General features: G+C 34.0%; 3 protein-coding genes across 3 annotated transcripts; all 3 read left to right on the forward strand.

Moving 5' to 3' along the window:
- The first annotated feature begins 4,321 nt into the window (after window positions 1-4,321).
- LOC21387577 (pyrophosphate--fructose 6-phosphate 1-phosphotransferase subunit beta) lies at window positions 4,322-9,777 on the forward strand. The gene is made up of 16 exons (XM_010091135.1): window positions 4,322-4,481; window positions 5,776-5,937; window positions 6,017-6,138; window positions 6,365-6,418; window positions 6,545-6,651; window positions 6,820-6,925; window positions 7,041-7,104; window positions 7,405-7,493; window positions 7,718-7,849; window positions 7,964-8,134; window positions 8,234-8,349; window positions 8,646-8,757; window positions 8,955-9,039; window positions 9,157-9,201; window positions 9,529-9,597; window positions 9,701-9,777. The coding sequence occupies exons 1-16, from the start codon at window positions 4,322-4,324 to the stop codon at window positions 9,775-9,777; spliced, it is 1,671 nt and encodes a 556-aa protein (XP_010089437.1).
- Window positions 9,778-11,132: 1,355 nt separating this feature from the next.
- LOC21387578 (glycine-rich RNA-binding protein 4, mitochondrial) lies at window positions 11,133-13,511 on the forward strand. Its single transcript, XM_010091136.2, has 4 exons — window positions 11,133-11,338; window positions 11,436-11,504; window positions 11,975-12,081; window positions 13,359-13,511. Exons 1-4 carry the CDS (start codon window positions 11,167-11,169, stop codon window positions 13,470-13,472), a joined length of 462 nt encoding a protein of 153 aa, XP_010089438.1. The 5' UTR covers window positions 11,133-11,166; the 3' UTR covers window positions 13,473-13,511.
- A 2,835-nt stretch (window positions 13,512-16,346) lies between these two features.
- Window positions 16,347-18,856, forward strand: LOC21387579 (plant UBX domain-containing protein 4). Its single transcript, XM_010091137.2, has 4 exons — window positions 16,347-16,911; window positions 17,309-17,591; window positions 18,111-18,206; window positions 18,298-18,856. The coding sequence occupies exons 1-4, from the start codon at window positions 16,427-16,429 to the stop codon at window positions 18,682-18,684; spliced, it is 1,251 nt and encodes a 416-aa protein (XP_010089439.1). The 5' UTR covers window positions 16,347-16,426; the 3' UTR covers window positions 18,685-18,856.
- The last annotated feature ends 1,991 nt before the right edge of the window (window positions 18,857-20,847 follow it).

Consider the following 20,847-nt stretch of genomic DNA (forward strand, 5'->3'; position numbering starts at 1 on the left):
CATTGCAAACACCCTTCCTTAAGTCTTCTTCTGACCATCAGGCTTAGCTCCACAATTTGCAGCAATGTGACCAGGTTTTCCACAAGTGTAGCAATTAAAGGTACCATATCGACATTCTACCCCATGTGTTTTCCCACATTTATGACATTTTGGATACTCATTAGCAGTTGAATTATCTGTCTTAGGCCGCTTGTTAGCATTTTGTTGCCACTCTTGCTTCTGTTTCCCTTTTGTTGTAGTTGTTCTTGGTTTCCACTGGCCATTCTTAGTGGCATAAGTAGCTTTATTCTCCAATTCTTGTCTCTTAATGCCCTTCTCAGATATCATAGCCAGTTCAACTGCTTCGCTGAACGACTGAGGCCTCGACATGCTCACATCCTTATTGATAGCTACTTTCAAACCCTTAATGAAGAAGTTCATCCTTTCCACGTCATTACCTACTATCCATGGAACAAATCTTGAAAGTCCTTCAAATTTAGTGACATAGTCATCAACAGTTGTAGTACCCTATGCTAATCCCACAAACTAAACCACTTTACTTTTCTTTACTTTCTAAGTGAAGTACTTATTGTAAAACAGTTCGTTGAAACCATTCCACATAAGGTTGGTAGCAGCTGGAGTCAACTTAATAGATGCCCACCAATGCCTAACATTATTCTTTAGCAATTGAATAGCACAGGAAACTCATTGAGCATCTTCCATAACCATGTAGTCAAAGATACTTTCTATAGAATTCATCCACTCTTTAGCAATTAGTGGATCAGGTCCACCGTGGAAATCATTAGGACGATGCTTCCTAAAATGCTCATAAGCACGTTCTAAATTATCTTGTCTTTGTTGTCGAAGGGGAGGTGGAGGCTGATTTGTATGCTGGGCTCTTTATTGTGCCATCATGTTATGAAACTGCTCTATTTGTTGCTGAAACTGTTGAGCTTGCATTTGCATTTGTTGTCTCATAAACTCATTTTGCTGTCTCTGTTGATCAGCCTGCAGCTGAATTAAAGCAGTTAATCCAGTAAACATTCGGGGGATCTCTAGCATATCTTTTAAGAGGCATTTTGCTACAATACCCATTTTTAACCTTTAGATTTAATCCAATAATAATAAATATACTTCCATGTAAATGTAATATAAAACATAAAGATATTATTCTATACATTGAAAATCATAAACATTACTGATTGGCTGAGTTTCTTATCCAACCACTAGTCTATATGTACTTCGATGTCTTCAGAAACATTAAACACTGGGCTCTGATACCAAAACTGTAACACCCCCAACGCTAAACGGGTCTAAGGCCAAATTTAGCGAAGTGGTGCTACTTAAAACATACTTTTTATACTTAAAATAATGTCATTTTTAAGATGCGGAAACTTGTGGTTAATTTCATCACAAGATTTTCGTAAAGGATTTTGAACAAAATGAGTCAGTGCATAAAATGATTACAACCACAAATCGTAAACATTAAACAGTTATTCAAAACCGACATAGTAACGAAAAAAAAACATTTTGGGCCCATCTATTGTTTGGAAGTACATATAAGCAAGATGCCAGACGTAGGACTTGTAGTACTCAGCCAACCTTGGAAATCATTTTTTACTCTTCGGTAACAACAACATCATCTGTATCACAAGGTAAAACTAATAAGTAAAAACTCAGTAAGTAGAGTTCAAATAAAGTAAGTATCTAAAATCTCCGTAGCTGAAATCTCTTTGTTAAACATTGTTCATAAACTTCCATACTTATTTCTAGTTTAGGTATGATACATAACTTTAGTTCCAAGTAAGCCTTTCTATACAGGACATTTTCTAATCTTGGCCAATTCTCTTCTCTTAAACACTAAGCGAGATTTTTTTAAAATTCTCTTTCTTTTGTGATCAACAAGAGACTTCCCACTAGCATTTTTCTCTAGTTGTCTCAAAGAGACAGTTACTCTAATTTAAGGCACTGGTCCCTCGCGCCCCTGCTTCCCCAGCCTCTCATCCATATACCATACCATAAAATATCTTAAAACATAAAAACATAATAAGCAAATATCATAATCTCTTTCAAAATAATTAATCATAAATGCTCTTTGAACATAATCATATAAGAATTTCATAAGAGAATAAACTTACATAATCACAATTCTGAACAAGTTATTTCGTCAAATAGGTATTGTGATGCAGTTTTAAAAATGCTTTAACCCTACTTATTTGAATTTCGATCACCACTTTGCAAGCACAAACTAGCTGGTTGTGGGGAGCCTTCAATGTAAAAACCATAGCTTTCAAAAATCACATTCATATCATCATTTAACAAAACACATAACTGCGCATTGTTACGAAAATATTCATAACAAATTCATCAAACCTCAAAATATTATGATACCAGTGGTAAATAAAAGTAGACTCAAAACTCTCTTTTTAGAGCTACTACATGATAGGTTTCAGATTTTTTAAGCTAACCAAAAATAGTCCGAAATCCGGATTGAAGTATAATCTCGTTAGGAAAATGACAGCTTTTTAGCTGAACTTATAAAATTCATAACTAAATGTAGAAAAATCCGTTTAGTGTGATTCAAAAACTCACGTAAAGTTTGAGATGTATAATTTAATAGAAAAATATATAGCACGGAAACATAATCTACATAAGCTGTACATAAGACTTATATTTAAACATTTTATCAAATACCTAGCATGCAGATCTTAATCTTCAAAGACCCACTCTCAAATACATGAATCATCATCCTAATAATAGTTTATCTTCAAATAATCATCAATAATATCAAACTAAAATCATTATTTTCACCCAAAAACTAATATTTGAACCAAAACCATAAGAAACTTATTTTTAAGGGTCTACAACCAACATGCAGGATAAGCCACATCAAAAATCTGAATCTCAAGAAGGATTTCAACATCTTAATCTCTGAAATCTTAGTTTGTAACATAAGAAAGAAGTTACCTCAAAGAAAAACTTGTTCCCAAGTGAAAAGAAGCTCAAAACCTTGATGGTTATTTTTGGTTCTAGGTTAAAAACGAGTTGAAAGGGGCTGGTTGAGTTTTTAGCTCAATCTCTCTTGAAAACCTAGGTTTGATTCTGAGTTTTGGGTGAGAAAAAGAGTGAGAAGAGAGAAGAAAATGTTATGGTCGGAGTTCTAGGCATTTTTGCTTAAATATACCCAAAAATGAAGTCTAAACATGATAGAAACCAAGCAAAAGTAAAGTGACCTTATAGTAAGACAAGTGTCTAGGTTTTTCTAATCCTCTAATAGCTGTCATAACCTCATAAAATCAGCTCTAAAGTCTCTATTTTTCTTCTGCAATTAGGTGCCTAAAGTTCACTCAATTTGCTAACATAGCTTTCTCTCACAAAAACTCAAAATATCAACTAAGTCCTCAAAACATTTACATAAAATCATATAATAAAAATATAAAATAATAATTCATCATTAAATCAATTATAATAGAGGTAAAATATCATATCAAATAATCATAATAAATATCATTTTTTCTTCATAAGTTTAACACATTGAGTTACCAGATCGAGTTAGTTGCACTGCACATTGAAATTGAAAAGTTAATTAGCAAAGCCATAAATTTAATAAAATCATATGATAGCTATAATAATAAAATATAGTGCAAACAAATAACTTTGAGATAAATAATAAATCCACCATGATTTTAAATTACTAAATTTATTTATTATTAACTTAAGGCTTAATTAAATCTCGAGTATTACAAAATCTAACCATAACAATTCTTTATTGTTAGGCCACCACACATCTCGACCATCCTTAATAACACAATTAAATTATTACACGTCATTAGAAAAAAAATTAAATTATTATCTTTACTTATTTTTGTTTATTTTCATATTTAAAAAATCTATAAATTTAATAATTTAGGTAGTTTACTCGATTATATAATTGTAATTTGTATTTATGTAAACCTCGTAACATAATTCTCCTTACTATTAAATTCTTTTCTTTTTCTTAATCCACGAGGACATGTCTGGCCAAATGTTCTTATTTTTTTCCATTTTATTTTCTTCAATTTTTTCTCACTGAACCATTCAAGGCTACTACCAACAACCACTGAGTCTGATCCCAAATTTGGCGGGTGCACCACTATGACTCTTCGCTGCTCGACAATATCGTTTCTTAACTAACTCTCCGAAAGTGAAAATCAGTTTTTTTTAAAAAAATAATAAAAAGAATAAAATTACGGAAAAGCCAAAAACCGACTCACGCTTCACAGTCATAACACATACGTACCACACCAGCATCTCTCTCTCAGACGAAAGAAGAAGAAGAAGAAGAAAGTGAGAAATCATTGAGATGGCGAGCACCGGCAAGGCGGCTGGGGCGGGGCGATCGTTGTCGGAGTACAGCGAGGTCCAGAGCAGCCGCCTCGACGTTCACCTTCCTCTTCCTTGCGTTCTAAGAAACCCCTTCAATCTCGTCGACGGCCCTCCTAGCTCTGCTGCTGGAAATCCAGGTCCGCACTCTCACTCTCTTCATACATGTATACATTCACGTATATAAAACATTTTCTACATTTTTCAACTTGATCAACGATCCATTCCCCTAAAGTTAGCATTTTGTATATAGTTATGCTTATTATGAGTTTTAGGTTTATTTTTATTCACTTATTTGAGTTTTTAGTTTTAAATTTTTACAGTTAAAAACTCTTAAAAATATAACATTTAACTTTTTCTGCTATAATTAAAAACTCTCAAAAAATATCACATCTCAACTCATATTGAAAATTTGAATCCGCGAAGCGAACGAGACCTTAGTTAACTTACTCAATTTTGTAATTGAAACTTGTATATGTATGAAGCCCATTGATTGTGCTCATTATTAGTGATTTTTTGCATTTCTCCTAATTAGTGTATTATAGGCACATTGCTGAACACGAAATTTGATAAATATAATGCTGATTGCCTAGCACACGATCCGCCATTTTTAATTTCACTAATTTCACTGTATGTAACATTTAACTTTTTCTGTTATAATTAAAAACTCTCAGAAAATATCACATCTCAACTCATATTGAAAATTTGAATCCGCGAAACGAACGAGACCTTAGTTAGCTTACTCAATTTTGTAATTGAAACTTGTATATGTATGAAGCCCATTGATTGTGCTCATTATTAGTGATTTTTTGTATTTCTCCTAATTAGTGTATTATAGGCACATTGCTGAACACGAAATTTGATAAATATAATGCTGATTGCCTAGCACACGATCCGCCATTTTTAATTTCACTAATTTCACTGTGGAGTGTTATTATTACTATTATTGTTATCGTTTTCTTTCTTTGGTCTTTTATGATGTTTAGTTTTGGCATTTTGCAAGTACAAAAGAAGAACGCAATATTTATTCAATATTCAAGAAATCTGATGGAATACGCTGTTAAAACTCTCTAAATCTTCGTTAAAAACCAATTTTGAAAACTAGTTAAAAGTATAACTATAGCACCATCGTTTTACGAGTCTGTAAAGTGAGGTTTTAACAAAAATTTCGAGTGCATTACATAAGTAGTGTAGAATTTATGTAGAGCTTACATGCAGTGAGTAAATGTCGAATTAGTTGGACCAATGAAGGCGTTGATCTTGCAACGGCCTTTCAGCATGTCCTCATTTGGTGTCCGCCACCACAGCTTCACATTCCGAGGAGAGTCATTGTTGCCAACTTGCCATTGCAACTTAGTCGTCAAATTATCGTCTATATTTTAGTTTTTGCTTTATATGATAATTAGTTAAGTGATGAGCCAATTGTGACTGCAGAAGAGATAGCAAAGTTGTTTCCAAACCTATTTGGACAGCCTTCGGCAATGCTCAAGTCGGCTACTACTTCCGGGGCGGCAGCGGATCAAAGTCTGATTATTGGAGTTGTCCTGTCTGGAGGACAAGCCCCTGGTGGACACAATGTGATTTCTGGGATTTTTGGTAAGATTACTATGTTCAAATTAATAAGCAATATCAATTTGTATCCTTTATTTAAAGTAATGTTGCATTTCTTTGAAAGATTACTTACAACAACGCACGAAAGGAAGCACTTTGTATGGATTTAAGGGTGGTCCTGCTGGGATCATGAAGTGTAAATATATTGAGCTATCTGAAGAGTTTGTCTATCCCTACAGAAATCAGGTATGCTTTTGTTTATTATCATTTAGATAAGTAGAATTTCTGCTATTGAAAAGTTAATTTCAACTATTTTTATTTGGTTAAATTTTAATTACTTTTACTCGAACATTTCGACGGTTATTTGGTTGATGTTTTTAGTAATTAATCTAAAAAGATATTACGAACTTAGGAGCATGTTTATTCAATTCAATTTTAAGGATTTGTAGCTTATACGAACTCTTTTTAACAGGGTGGCTTTGATATGATTTGTAGTGGTAGAGACAAAATTGAGACTCCTGAACAGGTGAATTCAACCACTTCACCTTAAATACTCTCTTAAAATAAAAAAATCAAATCAAATTTTGCTTTTTTTACGATTAGTAATTGGATATGTATTTACTGAGTTGGTGAAGTAATTGATGTATTTCAGTTTAAGCAAGCTGAAGAAACAGCAAAGAAGCTTGACCTGGATGGGCTTGTAGTCATTGGTGGGGATGACTCAAACACTAATGCTTGCCTCCTTGCAGAAAACTTCAGGTATAGTTTTATTTTTCTAGAAAATATTCTTCTAAAGTTCTTTGCCCTGATCGGTCTCTGGATTTGTGCAGTTACTTGATTAGTTTTGGAGATTGTGTTGTTTAAAATTTTCCATTTTCTTGATCATGTAGAGTTTTTCACGCGAATATTGTATATCTTAATTATTAGGAGTAAAAATTTGAAAACACGGGTTACTGGATGTCCGAAGACCATTGACGGTGATCTCAAATGCAAAGAGGTTCCCACAAGTTTTGGATTTGACACTGCATGCAAGGTAAATTCTGTGTCTTTTCATGCATAACAGACAGAAATATACTACACTCTTCGTTTTGTACTTTATAACAATTGCAACAGATGATATTCATCAAGAAAACTGTTTTTTGACGCAGATATATGCAGAAATGATTGGAAATGTGATGATAGATGCACGTTCGACTGGGAAATATTACCACTGTAAGATCTCTTGTTGTATAGTAATTCAGATTAAATAAGGTTTTGCACCACTTACTGATGAAAGTCTGCAAAGTCACATAGGTTTTTCATGGTTCCACGTTTTCTATCACAAGTGGAAGATATAAACAAAGTAGCACTTGAGTTAAAACACTTGAACCAAATGTAATTTTAGTTTTTCAGAATCTTGGTCATAATGTTTGTTCAAGAATATCCACTTTCTCTGTAAATTAATCAGTGCTTCTCTAAAACATATTTATTATTTCTATTATTGGTTGTAGTCCTAAGAGTTTGTCTCTGCAGTTGTGAGGCTTATGGGTCGGGCAGCTTCTCATATAACCTTGGAGTGTGCTCTGGAGACGCATCCAAACATTACAATTATTGGGGAAGAGGTAATTTTTTCTCATTTTCTTATTTCTTTCTTTTCTGGTCTGCTATTAGGAAACGTTCATTAATTCAATTTCTACGCTAAATGTTGATTTTTCAAGGAAGAAAACGCATAGGACTGCAATTTACTATAAGATTGTACTAAATAGCTCCTGATTTTCGCGGGTTCGATATGATCTGGCTAGAAAGTTCCTGCTTTATTCTTTGACTAAGCTTTGTTTTGCCATAGGTTGCTGCTAAGAAGCAGACACTCAAGAATGTGACAGACTACATTACAGAAATAATCTGCAAACGCGCAGAACTTGGTTACAATTACGGAGTCATACTTATTCCAGAGGGCCTGATTGATTTTATCCCCGAGGTATGATTTACTTTGAGTAGCAGATCATGGAAGTTAATCTCAAAAATATATTAATGAAATTCTGGTATCCTAAAATAGTTGTACATTTCTGGGTTTTTCTTATTAATCTTTCAGGTACAGCAACTAATTGCAGAGCTCAATGAGATCCTAGCTCATGATGTTGTTGACCAAGAAGGCACGTGGAAGAAGAAACTCTGCAGCCAATCGCTCGACCTCTTTGAGTTTTTGCCTCCTGAAATTCAGGAGCAACTGCTTCTTGAGAGGGACCCACATGGGAACGTGCAGGTTGGGCAGATTTTGGATGTCTATGATTCATACCTTACACAATGTGATGACAGTCTTTTCAAGTTTTTTCCCTATTGGGGTTTGAACTCTTGCCTTTAGGTTGCCAGGATAGAGACAGAGAAAATGCTTATTCAGATGGTGGAAACTGAGCTGAATAAAAGGAAACATGAGGGCAAATACAAGGGGCAATTCCAAGGACAGTCTCACTTTTTTGGGTACCATAAACATTTATACAATATATTTACTAGAAGATTAGTAAAAAATATATTTAATGTTAGGGATCCAACTCTTATCTCACTTTTTTATACCAACTCACTCTGCATAAGAGTTGTCAATAGAACATTATTTTATTAGTAAGTATTTAAAAGTTGTCGTGTCAATTGATATTAAAAATTGCATCTACCAATGAAAAAAGGTAACAACTCACTGCCAATAGTTGGATCCCTAGCACCATTCTTTTTAGAAACATAATTATGATTCAAACCTTTTACATGACATTTTTACTATGCAGCTATGAGGGTAGATGCGGTTTGCCTTCGAACTTTGACGCGAACTATTGCTATGCATTGGGCTACGCTGCTGGAGCCCTCCTTCATTCTGGAAAGACTGGATTGATTTCTTCAGTTTGTTTCTTTCTTTCCTATTTAATCTTGACTTAGAGTTCAGTGACTAACAGTGTCAAAAAATCCTTCTTTTCCGACGAAGTTCTATCTTTGTTTGACAATAATGGTGGGGTCCATAAATATACACATATACATATATATATATATATATACATATATATATTTCAATTGCTTTACTATGTTGGTTGTTCTAACAGGTGGGGAATTTGGGTGCTCCAGTTGAGGAATGGACTGTTGGTGGAACATCATTGACGTCCTTAATGGATGTGGAGAGAAGACATGGTATACTAACAAGATAACATAACACCCCTTTTCACCACCATGAATTGTGATCAATTAGGACCTAGTTCTGTGAGTTCATTGGATATGATTTAACTTTTTGGAGCTTCAATTTTGTAGGGAAGTTCAAGCCTGTGATTAAGAAGGCCATGGTGGAGCTTGAAGGTAATTCTCTTCTACCTTCCTAGTTTTGCAGAGTTCTTCTATTTACCCCCAATTGCGGCCAATTCGCAACGTTAATCCGTTTAGTTCGCTGATTCGAGTTTTTAATTTGAGTTGAGATGTGATTTTATATGAGAGCTTTTTACTGTAGTAAAAAAGTTAGATGTGATTGTTTGTGAGAGCTTTTTACTGTAGCAAAACTCGAATTCTAAACTCGAATCAACGAAATGAACGGGGCCTAAATTACTCAATCGTGACTCGAATAACTCTATATTTTGTCACGTTTACTATAATAGTTTTTTCGCTTAACTTCGAATATGCGAATATCAGGTGCACCATTCAAAAAGTTTGCATCCTTGAGGGACGACTGGACCCTGAAGAATCGTTATGTCAATCCAGGTTCGTTATGTCACCCTTGGCATGGTACCAAATTTTGAAATACAGAAAGTTTTATTCCATCTTTCATTCTAAAATCTCTGTTTACATGCACTTTATTCATCAGGTTCGGTTCAGTTTGTTGGTTCAACGGCAAATGCAATCAATGAAACTTTAATTCTGGAGCTCGGAGCACAAGCTTAGGCTGCAGCTTGCAACAACTGATTTTGGTTTTTATATCTGTATGGCTTCGCAATAAGAACTTCATAAAGATTCAAGCAAAGAGAGTTTCTTTTTCTTTTTTTTTTTCTTTTTTTTGTTTTTTGTTTAAAAGAACTAAAAGAAAGATGTGGATTCGGCAATGTACCTGCAAAATATATTTCATCCATGTCACTCGCATCTTTAGTGATTTTCCCTGGGTATCAGTTGTGGGGAAATAAGCATATCCCAGGTTGATCCTTGAATGTCTCTCTTTATCTCTTTAATTGATGGAACAAGCATATATAGTTTTTTTGTCATGAAAAAAAAAATTAAATCATAGCTATTTATGTCGGTAGATGATGTGCGTCACTTCAACTCTACGAAGGGACTAAGGTGGGGAAAAAATGATGGAAAGAAAAAGAGGGAGAGAAAATGAGTTTGTGAATAATTACTTTGAAAATGAGATTGAAAAAATTACTTTATTTAATGGCAAGTGCGATAACTTTGCTCTTAAAATCTCTTTTAACTTGTGGATATTAAATATGATTGGTCCCAATTGTATTATTTCCTCTTTTAATTTCTCTTTCTCTTTTTTATTCTACCAAAAATGCATTTTTTTAAATTAATTTTTCACCTGAAATCTCTCCATCTTCCTTCCCTCCCCTTCTCATTCCTACCAAGTACAATCGAGTTCGGGTAGCCAGGATATAGTTTCAAGCGTGTTATGCGCACTTACGAGTTATCCTTAAACCTACCAAATCTTTAGGAGGTAGTAAGCTCAATGCCACTATGATTTTAAAAAAAAAAAAAGCATGCCTACCATGAAAAAATTATGTGATTGGAATTTATAAAAAAAAACCAAAAAAAAAAAAAAAAAAGATCACAATTCAAAGGGAGAAAACCAAAAATATTACTTAATATAGTATTAACTAATATTTATACTATTGAAATAGCATAGTAAGAAAAATGTCTTTTAATAGGTCAGTTAAAAAATAATTTTAGGTGGCACAAACTTATATTTTAATAGATCAGTTAAAAAATGTCTTTCTCAATGTATTTTAAGGTCTCGTTCATTTCACTGATTTGAGTTTAGAATTCAAATTTTACTATAGTAAAAAACTCTCAAAAACAGTCACATCTAATTTTTTTTTACTACAATAAAAAAATTATTACAAAAAATTACATCTTAATAAATTAAAAACTCAAATCAACAAACTAAATCAGCCTTAAAATTTTCAAAACTCTACACAGTTAGACCAACTAACACAAGGGGCCTAAAGATCTGGGCTTTTGTCATCCATACAAAAGCCCAGTAACAATTTCTCATTTTCTTCTTTATTTACCGGGAAAGAGGGGAGAAAAAGTGAAAGCAGAAAACATAGAAGCTAGTAAATGTCATCTATGAGCAACACATTGATGAGTTCACTTGCTAGAAGAGCCGCATCCACAACAACAATCCCCGTTTTTCAAAACCCGTTTCTGGGTTTGCGGTGCTTTTGTTCTTCCCCTTCCTCGTCCCCGTCCTCGTCCTCTACCACCTCCAACAACAAGCTTTTTGTCGGAGGTTACTTTTCCTTTTCCAACTGCCCATCTCTGTTTCTTTCTTTCTAATGCTTTTGGTTTGTTTCACTTGCTGATATGGTGGATTTTTTGGTCTTCAGGATTGTCGTGGTCGGTGGACGAGAAGTCCTTGAAAGACGCTTTCTCTTCCTTTGGGGAGGTCAGTGAAGGTAACAACGCATGTTTTCAGTTTTTCATTGGAGTGTTACAAGGACAAATTCTTCTTGCATTCGATTTTGCAGTCTATGTGTTTGTAGAAATGCCTGAGTGATCAAATGGCTCTTAGTTGTTACTTTTTTTTTTTTTGGCTTTCTCAAGTATTTTGGTTTTTGGGTTGTTATTAGTAACAGAATCAAATGAAAATTGGATCAAAAGCTAAAAATAAAATAAGCAGCTTTTTGAGGATCAGATTAGGGAAGAATGGTCAGCTTAATATAATTGCATAGGTTGAGAGCAATAAAGAGTGTCACAAAAACACTGCACATTTTTCTCAGCCACCAAGTTGGATGTGTTATGACTTGTGACTTCAGTAAGAAGCTAACTCTTATGAATTTTTTTTGGCCGGCCTTCTGAAATCTCTTTTAGATGTACTAGAAAAATATGATGTGACTTCTAAATCCTGCCCATATTTTATGTCCAGTGAGGATACTGTATGATAAAGACTCCGGCCGGTCTAGAGGCTTTGGATTTGTTCACTTTTTGAAGGAAGAAGATGCTGTAAGTGCAAAAGATTCCATGGATGGAAAGGTAAGCAAGGCCTATGTTAATAAGTTAATATAGTTAGGAATTGGGACAAAATTCAAAAGTTATTCCTGAACATTGGTTATTGTCTTAGGGCCCGTTTAGTTCGTTGATTCGAGTTTTTAATTCGAGTTGAGATGTGATTTTATGCGAGAGCTTTCTACTGTAGCAAAAAAGTTAGATATGACTGTTTGTGAGAACTTTTTACTGTAGCAAAACTCGAATCAGCGAAATGAACGGGGCCTTAGTATGCTTCATTGTGAAAAGTGGTGTGTTTATACCACCTAGACTTTTAACTTGTGGCAACACCACGCGTTCTATTAAGTTCTGTCCAATTTTTTGACGGAAATAGCCACGTGGACAAATGGATTTAGAAACTCTCCCCCGAATTTGAATAATCACCGTCTCATTATGATCATCAAATGCTAGAAAGTGATACACTCTCATCATGAACTTTGAAATTTTGATTAAAAACATCTTTTTTGTCCAGTATTGAATTTTTAAATGAAAAAATATTTGCATATGAGACACATGGACTAATTTTAAGTGACCAAATTATAAACAACGCTTCTCTTAGTTTTCTTTTTCCCAGCAACTAGAGCTTATGGTTAGTTTAAAGAAAATAGAGAAGGGTATTCAACAATGACTAGTTTTCCAACCTCTAATGTTCTATATTTTTGTCGTTTAAAATTAGTTTATGTGACTCACACATGATAATTTCAATGCCGATATTGAGTGAAGCTTAACAAAAAGAGTGCTTTTATCACAATAATAGGTTCAGCGGGTGTGTGTCTTTTTTTCATAGTTTAAATAGCATATTTAGACATTTACCAAAGTTAAGGGAGAATTCTTGAAATTTGGGGGGAATTTTGAAATTTGTCCATGTTATATTTGAATATTAGTGGTCGTTTTTATATTTTATTGTCGTTTGTTCTAGTTTAAGAATTTAGCTGAGTTTTGTTACTATTATGTCATTTATCTTAGTTATTATTTTGTTATCATTTTGTTATCATTTTGTTAGTGAACTATAAATAGCCACTTAAGCTATTGTATTTGGGGACTTGAATATTTTGATAATTGAATTAGACTTGAGTTTTCTCTCCAATTAAGGATTTTCTCCTTGTGGGGTTTCTTTTAGGTAGATTTGAGATTACATGTCCCGTCTTCCGTCCAAATTTAGCTGATAAAATCCCGTTCTATCTATTCCGTCGCGTCAATAATTATCACCTATTCCAAAATCATGTTTTCCAACTTATGTGACTCGTCAAATTTTTTGGTTCCAGGCATTGCTGGGTCGACCTTTGAGGATAAGTTTTGCTCTTGAAAAAGTCCGCGGCGTGCCTGTTGTTGTTCCTCGCCTTTCCAACGTGGGAGACAGTTTCAATCGTGGTGCTTGAAGGACACACTAACTATGGTAGTCAATGTTGTATGAAGAATAATGAATTATGAGCTGTGAAAACTGAAAGGATGATAATCTATCGGTCATAATTTTTAAAAGAAAAGGAAAAATACTTTGATAAGCACTTTTCTGAATGTTCTATTCTTCTCTTTGACTGATTCTCTAGAGCAGAAATGATTGAGGGATGTCTCCTTCATGGGAAGATTATTGTATTCAGTGATGAACTTTAACAGCATTCCAAATTGCATTTGCAGATTCACCGTCTCTCCCCCTCTCTCTTCCTTTTAACGTCATTCTCTCATTTTCTTTTTTCTTTTTTCTTTTCTTTTTTGGTAAAATACATCCAAATTTCAGGCGTTAAAAGATATCTCTGTTCTTCAAGTTAAGGATGCTAGGATAACAAACTTGTATGTGAAAACAACATGTCGTTTTTACTTATGTAGCAAAATTTTGTATGCTAACTACCTGTCGTTTAGTTATAGAAAAAGGCAACAAACTCTTTTGACTCAAACGAATTTGGAAAAATTTGAATTTGAACCAACATATCATAAAAGACATTGAAAGAAACATAAAGTTGAAGAATGGCTTGAATAAGAGTAACTGCAGAAATAGGAAACTACAAAATGAGTAACTATAGAAATGGTTCATATTTACGGTTGATTAAAATCCCTTAAATCAGGAATTAGATCAAAGGGTCTTAGGCATTCCCTGCACTAAAATAACCAAAAGATAAATTCCATCTCATGTCTAGAAAAAATGTAGTCGAATTTAAAATTAGGAACAACTACAACACGTCCTTTTTGTTTGCCAACGAGTCAACGACATTCAAAGTTTAGGCAACTAAGCATGACGTTTCTTACGTCGAAGAAATTGACAATAAAATAATCACATTTTTTTTCCTTGTTGACAAAGCGAGTGTAACAATAAACGACTTACATATTCGATGTCGTTTTTCTATAATTTATAAGTGAAACCATGTCGTTTGCATTAATGAACAACAAAAAAAAGTTTTATGGCATAAGTATGTCCTTACACAAACGACACTATCATATTTTCTTTTTAAAGAAAACTTCTAAAACGTGAACCCAGTTTTCACCGACTAGAATTAGCAATAGGAAAAAGTTAACCACGCGTTGTTTTTCGTTCTTAAGCTTAGCGACAACATTTTGGAGGAGAACTACATGTCGTTTCTCATGTTGACGACAATTGACAATGAAATTTAGTCTACAACGGTTATACTTATTTTTCTGGATATTTTTATCAACGAGCTACATATCGCTTTAAGCTTAAAAGATGGTATATTTTTTATTGTAAGGTGAACTGTGAACGACATGTATTTTCTATCGAAACGGCAGCAAAATTAAAAAGGCAAAAACGACAGTCAACATATTTATTTAGTCAATTTTATTTATAGTCCTGAACCTTTTTTTTTTCTTTTTAGATTTAATCCCTGTAGTCAATTTAGTCTAAAAAAATAATCTCTAAATTTAATAAGTATCTCATAAATGATATCTCTGTTAAATTTTAGATGTAGACTATTAATTTTATTTCATAAAGAGTCCATGAAGTGTGTTTTTTTTAAATAGTAAAATTTGTACTAAATTTAATCTCTCAACCTAAAAAATGACAAAATTAGTTGATTTATTAATAAATAGACGTAAAAAAAATCAAATATGAGAAATTGTACTAAACATAGTCCCTAAACTAAAACAAAAAAAAAAAAATATGTGATTCTATAAACACCCATTAAATTTATAAATAACCTGAGATAATAATAATAATTTTTATTTTTTATTATAGTAAAAACAATGTTATAAAGTTATCGCGGAATACACTTTGTTGTATTATGGATTGTGACTTGCAGTTAATTGCTTTTACTCTTTTTTAGGGAACCTTTTCCCCTTAATTTTGTGTTGAAAGATTTTAAAGAATGAGGAAGCTATATATAAGTATTGTCTTCTTAGTTGAATTTCGAATGTGTTGGGTTTTCAACGTTATGTTTTATTTTGAGTTGAATTTGTTTGTAATTTAATTTTTTTTATAAAAAAAATTTTTTATAAGAAAATAAAAAAAAACTAAAGTGATATATTCGGGGATTAAAGGGTAAAAATAGTTATAATACAAAAGATATTTATAAAAATATTCGTTTTTACCCTTAAAAAAATATACGCTTTTAAAATAATTATTATCATATAATAATAATATGAGAACATTTATTGATATGATCAGACAAATATAATTACTGGAAAAATTATCAAAGTTAAATATGTGAATAAATAGATAAAAAAAAGTTAAATATATGTAGGAAAAAAAACTAAATTTTGCTATCTTTTATTTTAAGAATTACATTTCGTATAACTTCTTGCATGTTTTATATATATTTATTTAAAAAATGAACTGTTTTTTGTATATCTTTTTTTATTTAGTTTAGGGATTAGATTTATAACTTTTAACATTTGGACCATTTTTAAAGAAAAAATATAGTTTAGGAGCCTTTAATAAGATAAAATTAACAGTTTCATTCAAAATTTAATAGAGAAATTATTTATGAGATATTTTTGAGTTTAGAAATTATTTATGAGATATTTTTTAGTTTAAAGACTATTTATGAGGCAAAATAAACTACAAAACCTAATTTCAGAAGAAAAAAGAAGTTTAGGGACGAATTTAAAAGTACATTTAATTAGTGTATTCGTATCATAATTTAAATTACAATTTATAATTTATTATAATATTTTTTTTTATAAAAAATATATAAATTAAAAATAATTCTAAATTATAATTTTAAATGGATGAATCAAGTCCACTAACTCATTTATTTATCATTTCCATATTTATTTTCTACTTATTATTTTTACGAAGGATACAAATGTCTCTCTCCTAAAGCAATCAAGATTCATTCACTCTCGTAAGGCAAGCCTCCTCCCTAAGCAAGCAAGAAAGCAAGCAGCCATGGAAACGGAATCCCAAGAATCCAAGCTCCAGCACGATACCCTAATCAGCTCCTTCTGCGAGATCGCCTCTTCCTCCAAAGAAGAAGCCATCTTCTTCCTCGAGAGCCACAATTGGGACCTCGACGCCGCCGTCTCCACCTTCCTCGATGACAACTCCGTCGCCACCGCCTCCGCCGCCATGGCACGCGGCGACATCCCCGCGTCCTTCTCTCCGACGCATTTTAAGTCGCCGGAATACTCTCCCTCGCAGTCCCCGTCGAGGTCTCCGTCGCGGTCTCCGTCGCGGTCTCGCTCGCCCTCGCCCACCCCGTCTCGCCGGCCCTACGAGCTCGGATCAAGGGATAAGAAGGCCACCACGAAGCCGTCCGGGAGCCGTCGTGAACGTATCGTCCGTACACTCGCCGATCTGAACCGGCCTGCTGATGATGCCTCCGACGAGAACTCGGATGAGCCCCAGGAGTACTACACTGGCGGTGAGAAAAGGTATCGTCTTTCTTTACTCCTTTTCTCTCTGAATTGTGTTTGTTTTCCGAGAATGCGTTGGAAAATCAAGATTATGGCGAAAGTGCTGAGTGTCTTTCTGTTTTCTCGGTGGTGCATTTTGCTTCCAATGACTGAATTAGTTTGTTTTGCTTTTGCCCTAAGATATCAAAAACCCGACTCTGTTTTATTCAAAATTGGGTGAAATTACTTAAAAAGAAAGAATCTTTGCATAATTTAACCATTTGGAGTATGCTCAAAATCGTAATTGGGCTCTGTAATCTCCCTTTATTAACTGATCATGGAACTTTATACTATTGCACAACGTTATGGAGCCATCGATTTCGATTAGGATTTTAGAATTAAAGATGGTATCTTTGAATGCTTCTTGATGCTGCAGTGGAATGCTTGTACAAGATCCTAAAAGAAGTAATGATGTGGATGCCATTTTCAATCAAGCTGAGCAGTCTGCGGCTGTACAAGGACCTCCCGAGCAACTTCGACCTTCGAGCTCGAAAAGCTTCACTGGAAAAGCAAGATTGCTCTCGGGAGAGACTGTGCCATCTGCCCCTCAGCCGCCTGAACCTGTACATCACACGATTACTTTTTGGACGAATGGATTCACCGTCGATGATGGTCCACTGCGTCGACTCGATGATCCTGCAAATGCCCCCTTCTTGAAGGTAATTTTGAATGCCAGTCTGTTTAATCTTTAAAGTGGTTTGTTCTGCTTCCTCTCTGTATGTTATGCCACAAAAGCTGTGTTTGAGTGTGTTTTATTGAGTCTATAGAGTCTGCATATTATCTTTTGAATAACCTATTTAAAGGTAAGGTAACCATGTTTTCACCCAGCTTAAAAGCAGAACTTTACTTTAAATTTTCTACTGGCCATTGCATACAGATGAAAGCAACAAAGTGTAATTCCTGCGGATGAGGAAGACAATCTTATCTCTACTTATTCTGGTCTCTACTGCTAATCCTATCTAATAATTTTCCCCGGTTTATGTATTGAATGATTGTTCTTGGGGCTATAGAACTTTTTTTTCTTAATAAAATCAATTTAGCCATGTTGGATAAGTATGTTCTATCGTCAGTTTTTTGGATTTCATAAAATAGCAAACTGAAAAGCTGGTTGCGTTGGTATCATGTCTTGGTAAAACTACATGTTCCTGTTAACACGGAACAGTACTATCTGATTGCAGAGCATCAAGAAAAATGAATGTCCAGTGGAGCTTGAACCAGTCGGAAGGAGGACCCCAGTGCATGTCGATATGATTAGGCGGCTAGAAGACTACACTGTTTGTCCCCATATCTGCTTTAGTTCCTGTGGATTTGTTTGTTCATTTTTTAAACTGCCGCTTAATTTCTGTACGCGCTTGCTTTGTGCAGGAACCAGTGAAGCAGAAGACTGCTTTTCAGGGAGTGGGAAGGACTCTTGGTAGCAGCAGTGGTGCCTCATCAGCTGCCTCTGAGACAAACACCGCTGCTACTTCCCTGACCAGCGCACCATTACTGTCGACGGGTTTGGTTGTAGATGAGTCATTGCCGTCGACCTCTCTTCAACTGAGGTTGGCAGATGGTACTCGCATGGTTTCTCATTTCAACCACCGCCATACAATCAGAGATGTCCGCTCTTTCATTGATGCGTCGAGGCCTGGCGGGTCGAGAAGTTACCAACTACAGACAATGGGGTTTCCTCCCAGAAAGCTGACTGATCTGGACCAGACCATAGAACAGGCTGGGATAGCCAATTCAGTTGTCATCCAAAGGCTCTAGGAGGTTTGCATGTCGTACTCAAATTTCAAGCAGTCCACATTCAGAAAAAATGCATATTCTATGCTAAACACAGTTCTATTTTCCTTCTGATGAATCTACGTCATACATAAATTGTTCAGCATTCTAATTTTCTTTCGATGAATTTACGTTATGCATGAGGTTTTCTTAGTTAGTCCTTGTTGGATCTCTTTCCTTCTACCTACTTGTTAAATACTTCATTAATTGTGCAAAATCGCTCATCTTCAATACCGGCGAAGGGTGTAGCTGCTGTCGTCACCTTTTCATAGTAAAATGTTGCCTCATTCTTTTTCCAACTTGAATTACAACTCAAATTTTTTACTATAATATATTCTCTCATATAAATTGACTTTTCAACTCAAATTTTAAAAAGAAGGGGTCAATGTTTCACTTTTTTTTCCTCTCATTTTCTTTTCTTTGGTGGTATCTATGATTCAAAAAAATGTCATGCAAAGGTTTCCACTAAAGCACCGTTAGAAAATGGAAGTCGTTGGAAGTGATAGATAGATAGATAGATAGAGAGAGGAGGGAAGTGATTGGACTGTGGTCATGTATGTTCACGACTATGGCTGAGGCTACTTGATCTTTATCTTGTAACAATTGTTATACCTAGCATGCCATGAATCTACCACTTGAGTAAGCAAAGCTAACCTAATCTAGTGTACGTCACTTATTATCGTCTTCTTCCTCAACAATGTAATCGCACAATTCATAGACTTTGAAGTTTTTAAGGTTCGAGTGAAAAATTTGAGTTGAAATTTTAATTTTAATGAAAAAAAAAACACTACAACAAGGACGTTGAATTGCGATTCATGACCGTAAAAAGAACAGGGTTTAAGCTTTTGAGTCCATATGCGCAAGGTGGCAAATGGATTTAATCCCTCTTAAACCTAAAAGGTAATAGTTGCTTTTGGTGGGTGGTCTAAGTTGGGGGTACAAGTTTTGCGAATATGCTTTTCATTTCCATCTCTGTTCTTTTCCCCGTTTCCCAGTGCGACCGGTATAGATGCTCTATGAAGAATATAGAAATAATACCCTTCACGAGCAGTGGTAACAAGTGTTCGTATGGTAGTAATAATGCGAGAATGAGTAATTTCTTTGTCTGAATAACTAAACCATATATTAGCAGCAATCCAAATAGATTATTGAATAAACAGTGTAGGAAAAAATCTTGTTACCATATCGTCACGCTACACTTACAAAGATACCTATATATTTGCAATCAGAAGACCACTATGAAAATAATGATGACCAAATGGAAATTTTAAGCATGCCTCTTACGGTTTTGGAGTACAGGCCAACTAGTTTGATATTTGCCATTGCACTTTGAATGGATTCTTTGGGTCTAATCATGCTTTTCAAAAGCTACATATATGATGATGAACGCATTGAAAAGCAGTCTTGTGATTAGCCTATTTGCATTATCAACAGCTAGTTCAGATTTATAGGTTATAAATCATTTTCAAGACATAGAGCACCTCTTGTGTTACCTTTAAAATGGTTAATTAAAAACAAACCATTACTCAACTGTGTTCTAGTTTGACATTTGGTTCAATGTAAATCTTTTTTCTACTGGAAGCAAATCTAATGGTAGATACTATAAAATTAACCGGCACCAAAATCATTGTTCTCCTAACTGCCTTCTGTTTCATCCTCGGTTATATTGCAAAAGACTAATGCTATGCGATGTCTAAGCAAAAGATTAAAAGTGTGTTTGTTTTAAGAGTTTTGTATGGTTCAAACCATAGTTCTTAATTATGTTATAATATTTTTTTTTTCATCAAAAATTTGAATTTTAAAAGTTAGAATCAAAACTACTGTTTTGAACATAGTAACCAAACGAACTCTAAAGTTTCGTTCATTTCACAATTCGAATTACAAATTAAACTTTTTACTACAGTGTTTTCTCTTATAAAAATTTAACTTCAAATTTTTTTTTTTTTTTGTTAAAGTGTTTTTTCACATAAATTTATTTTTCAACTCAAATTATCAATTCAAATTCATAAAGTGAAACAGGACCTAAATTATTTATATTCATGTCATGTTTCCTCTTTTTTTTTTTTGGGTGAATTATCTCATGTTCTTCTTTTTGCAACCATAGACATAAGCATTACGCACCATATGCTTGTTCTTTCATATATTTTG

Source organism: Morus notabilis, unplaced genomic scaffold (assembly GCF_000414095.1).
Source record: "Morus notabilis unplaced genomic scaffold, ASM41409v2 Scaffold866, whole genome shotgun sequence".
In the NCBI taxonomy this organism is placed as follows: domain Eukaryota; kingdom Viridiplantae; phylum Streptophyta; class Magnoliopsida; order Rosales; family Moraceae; genus Morus; species Morus notabilis.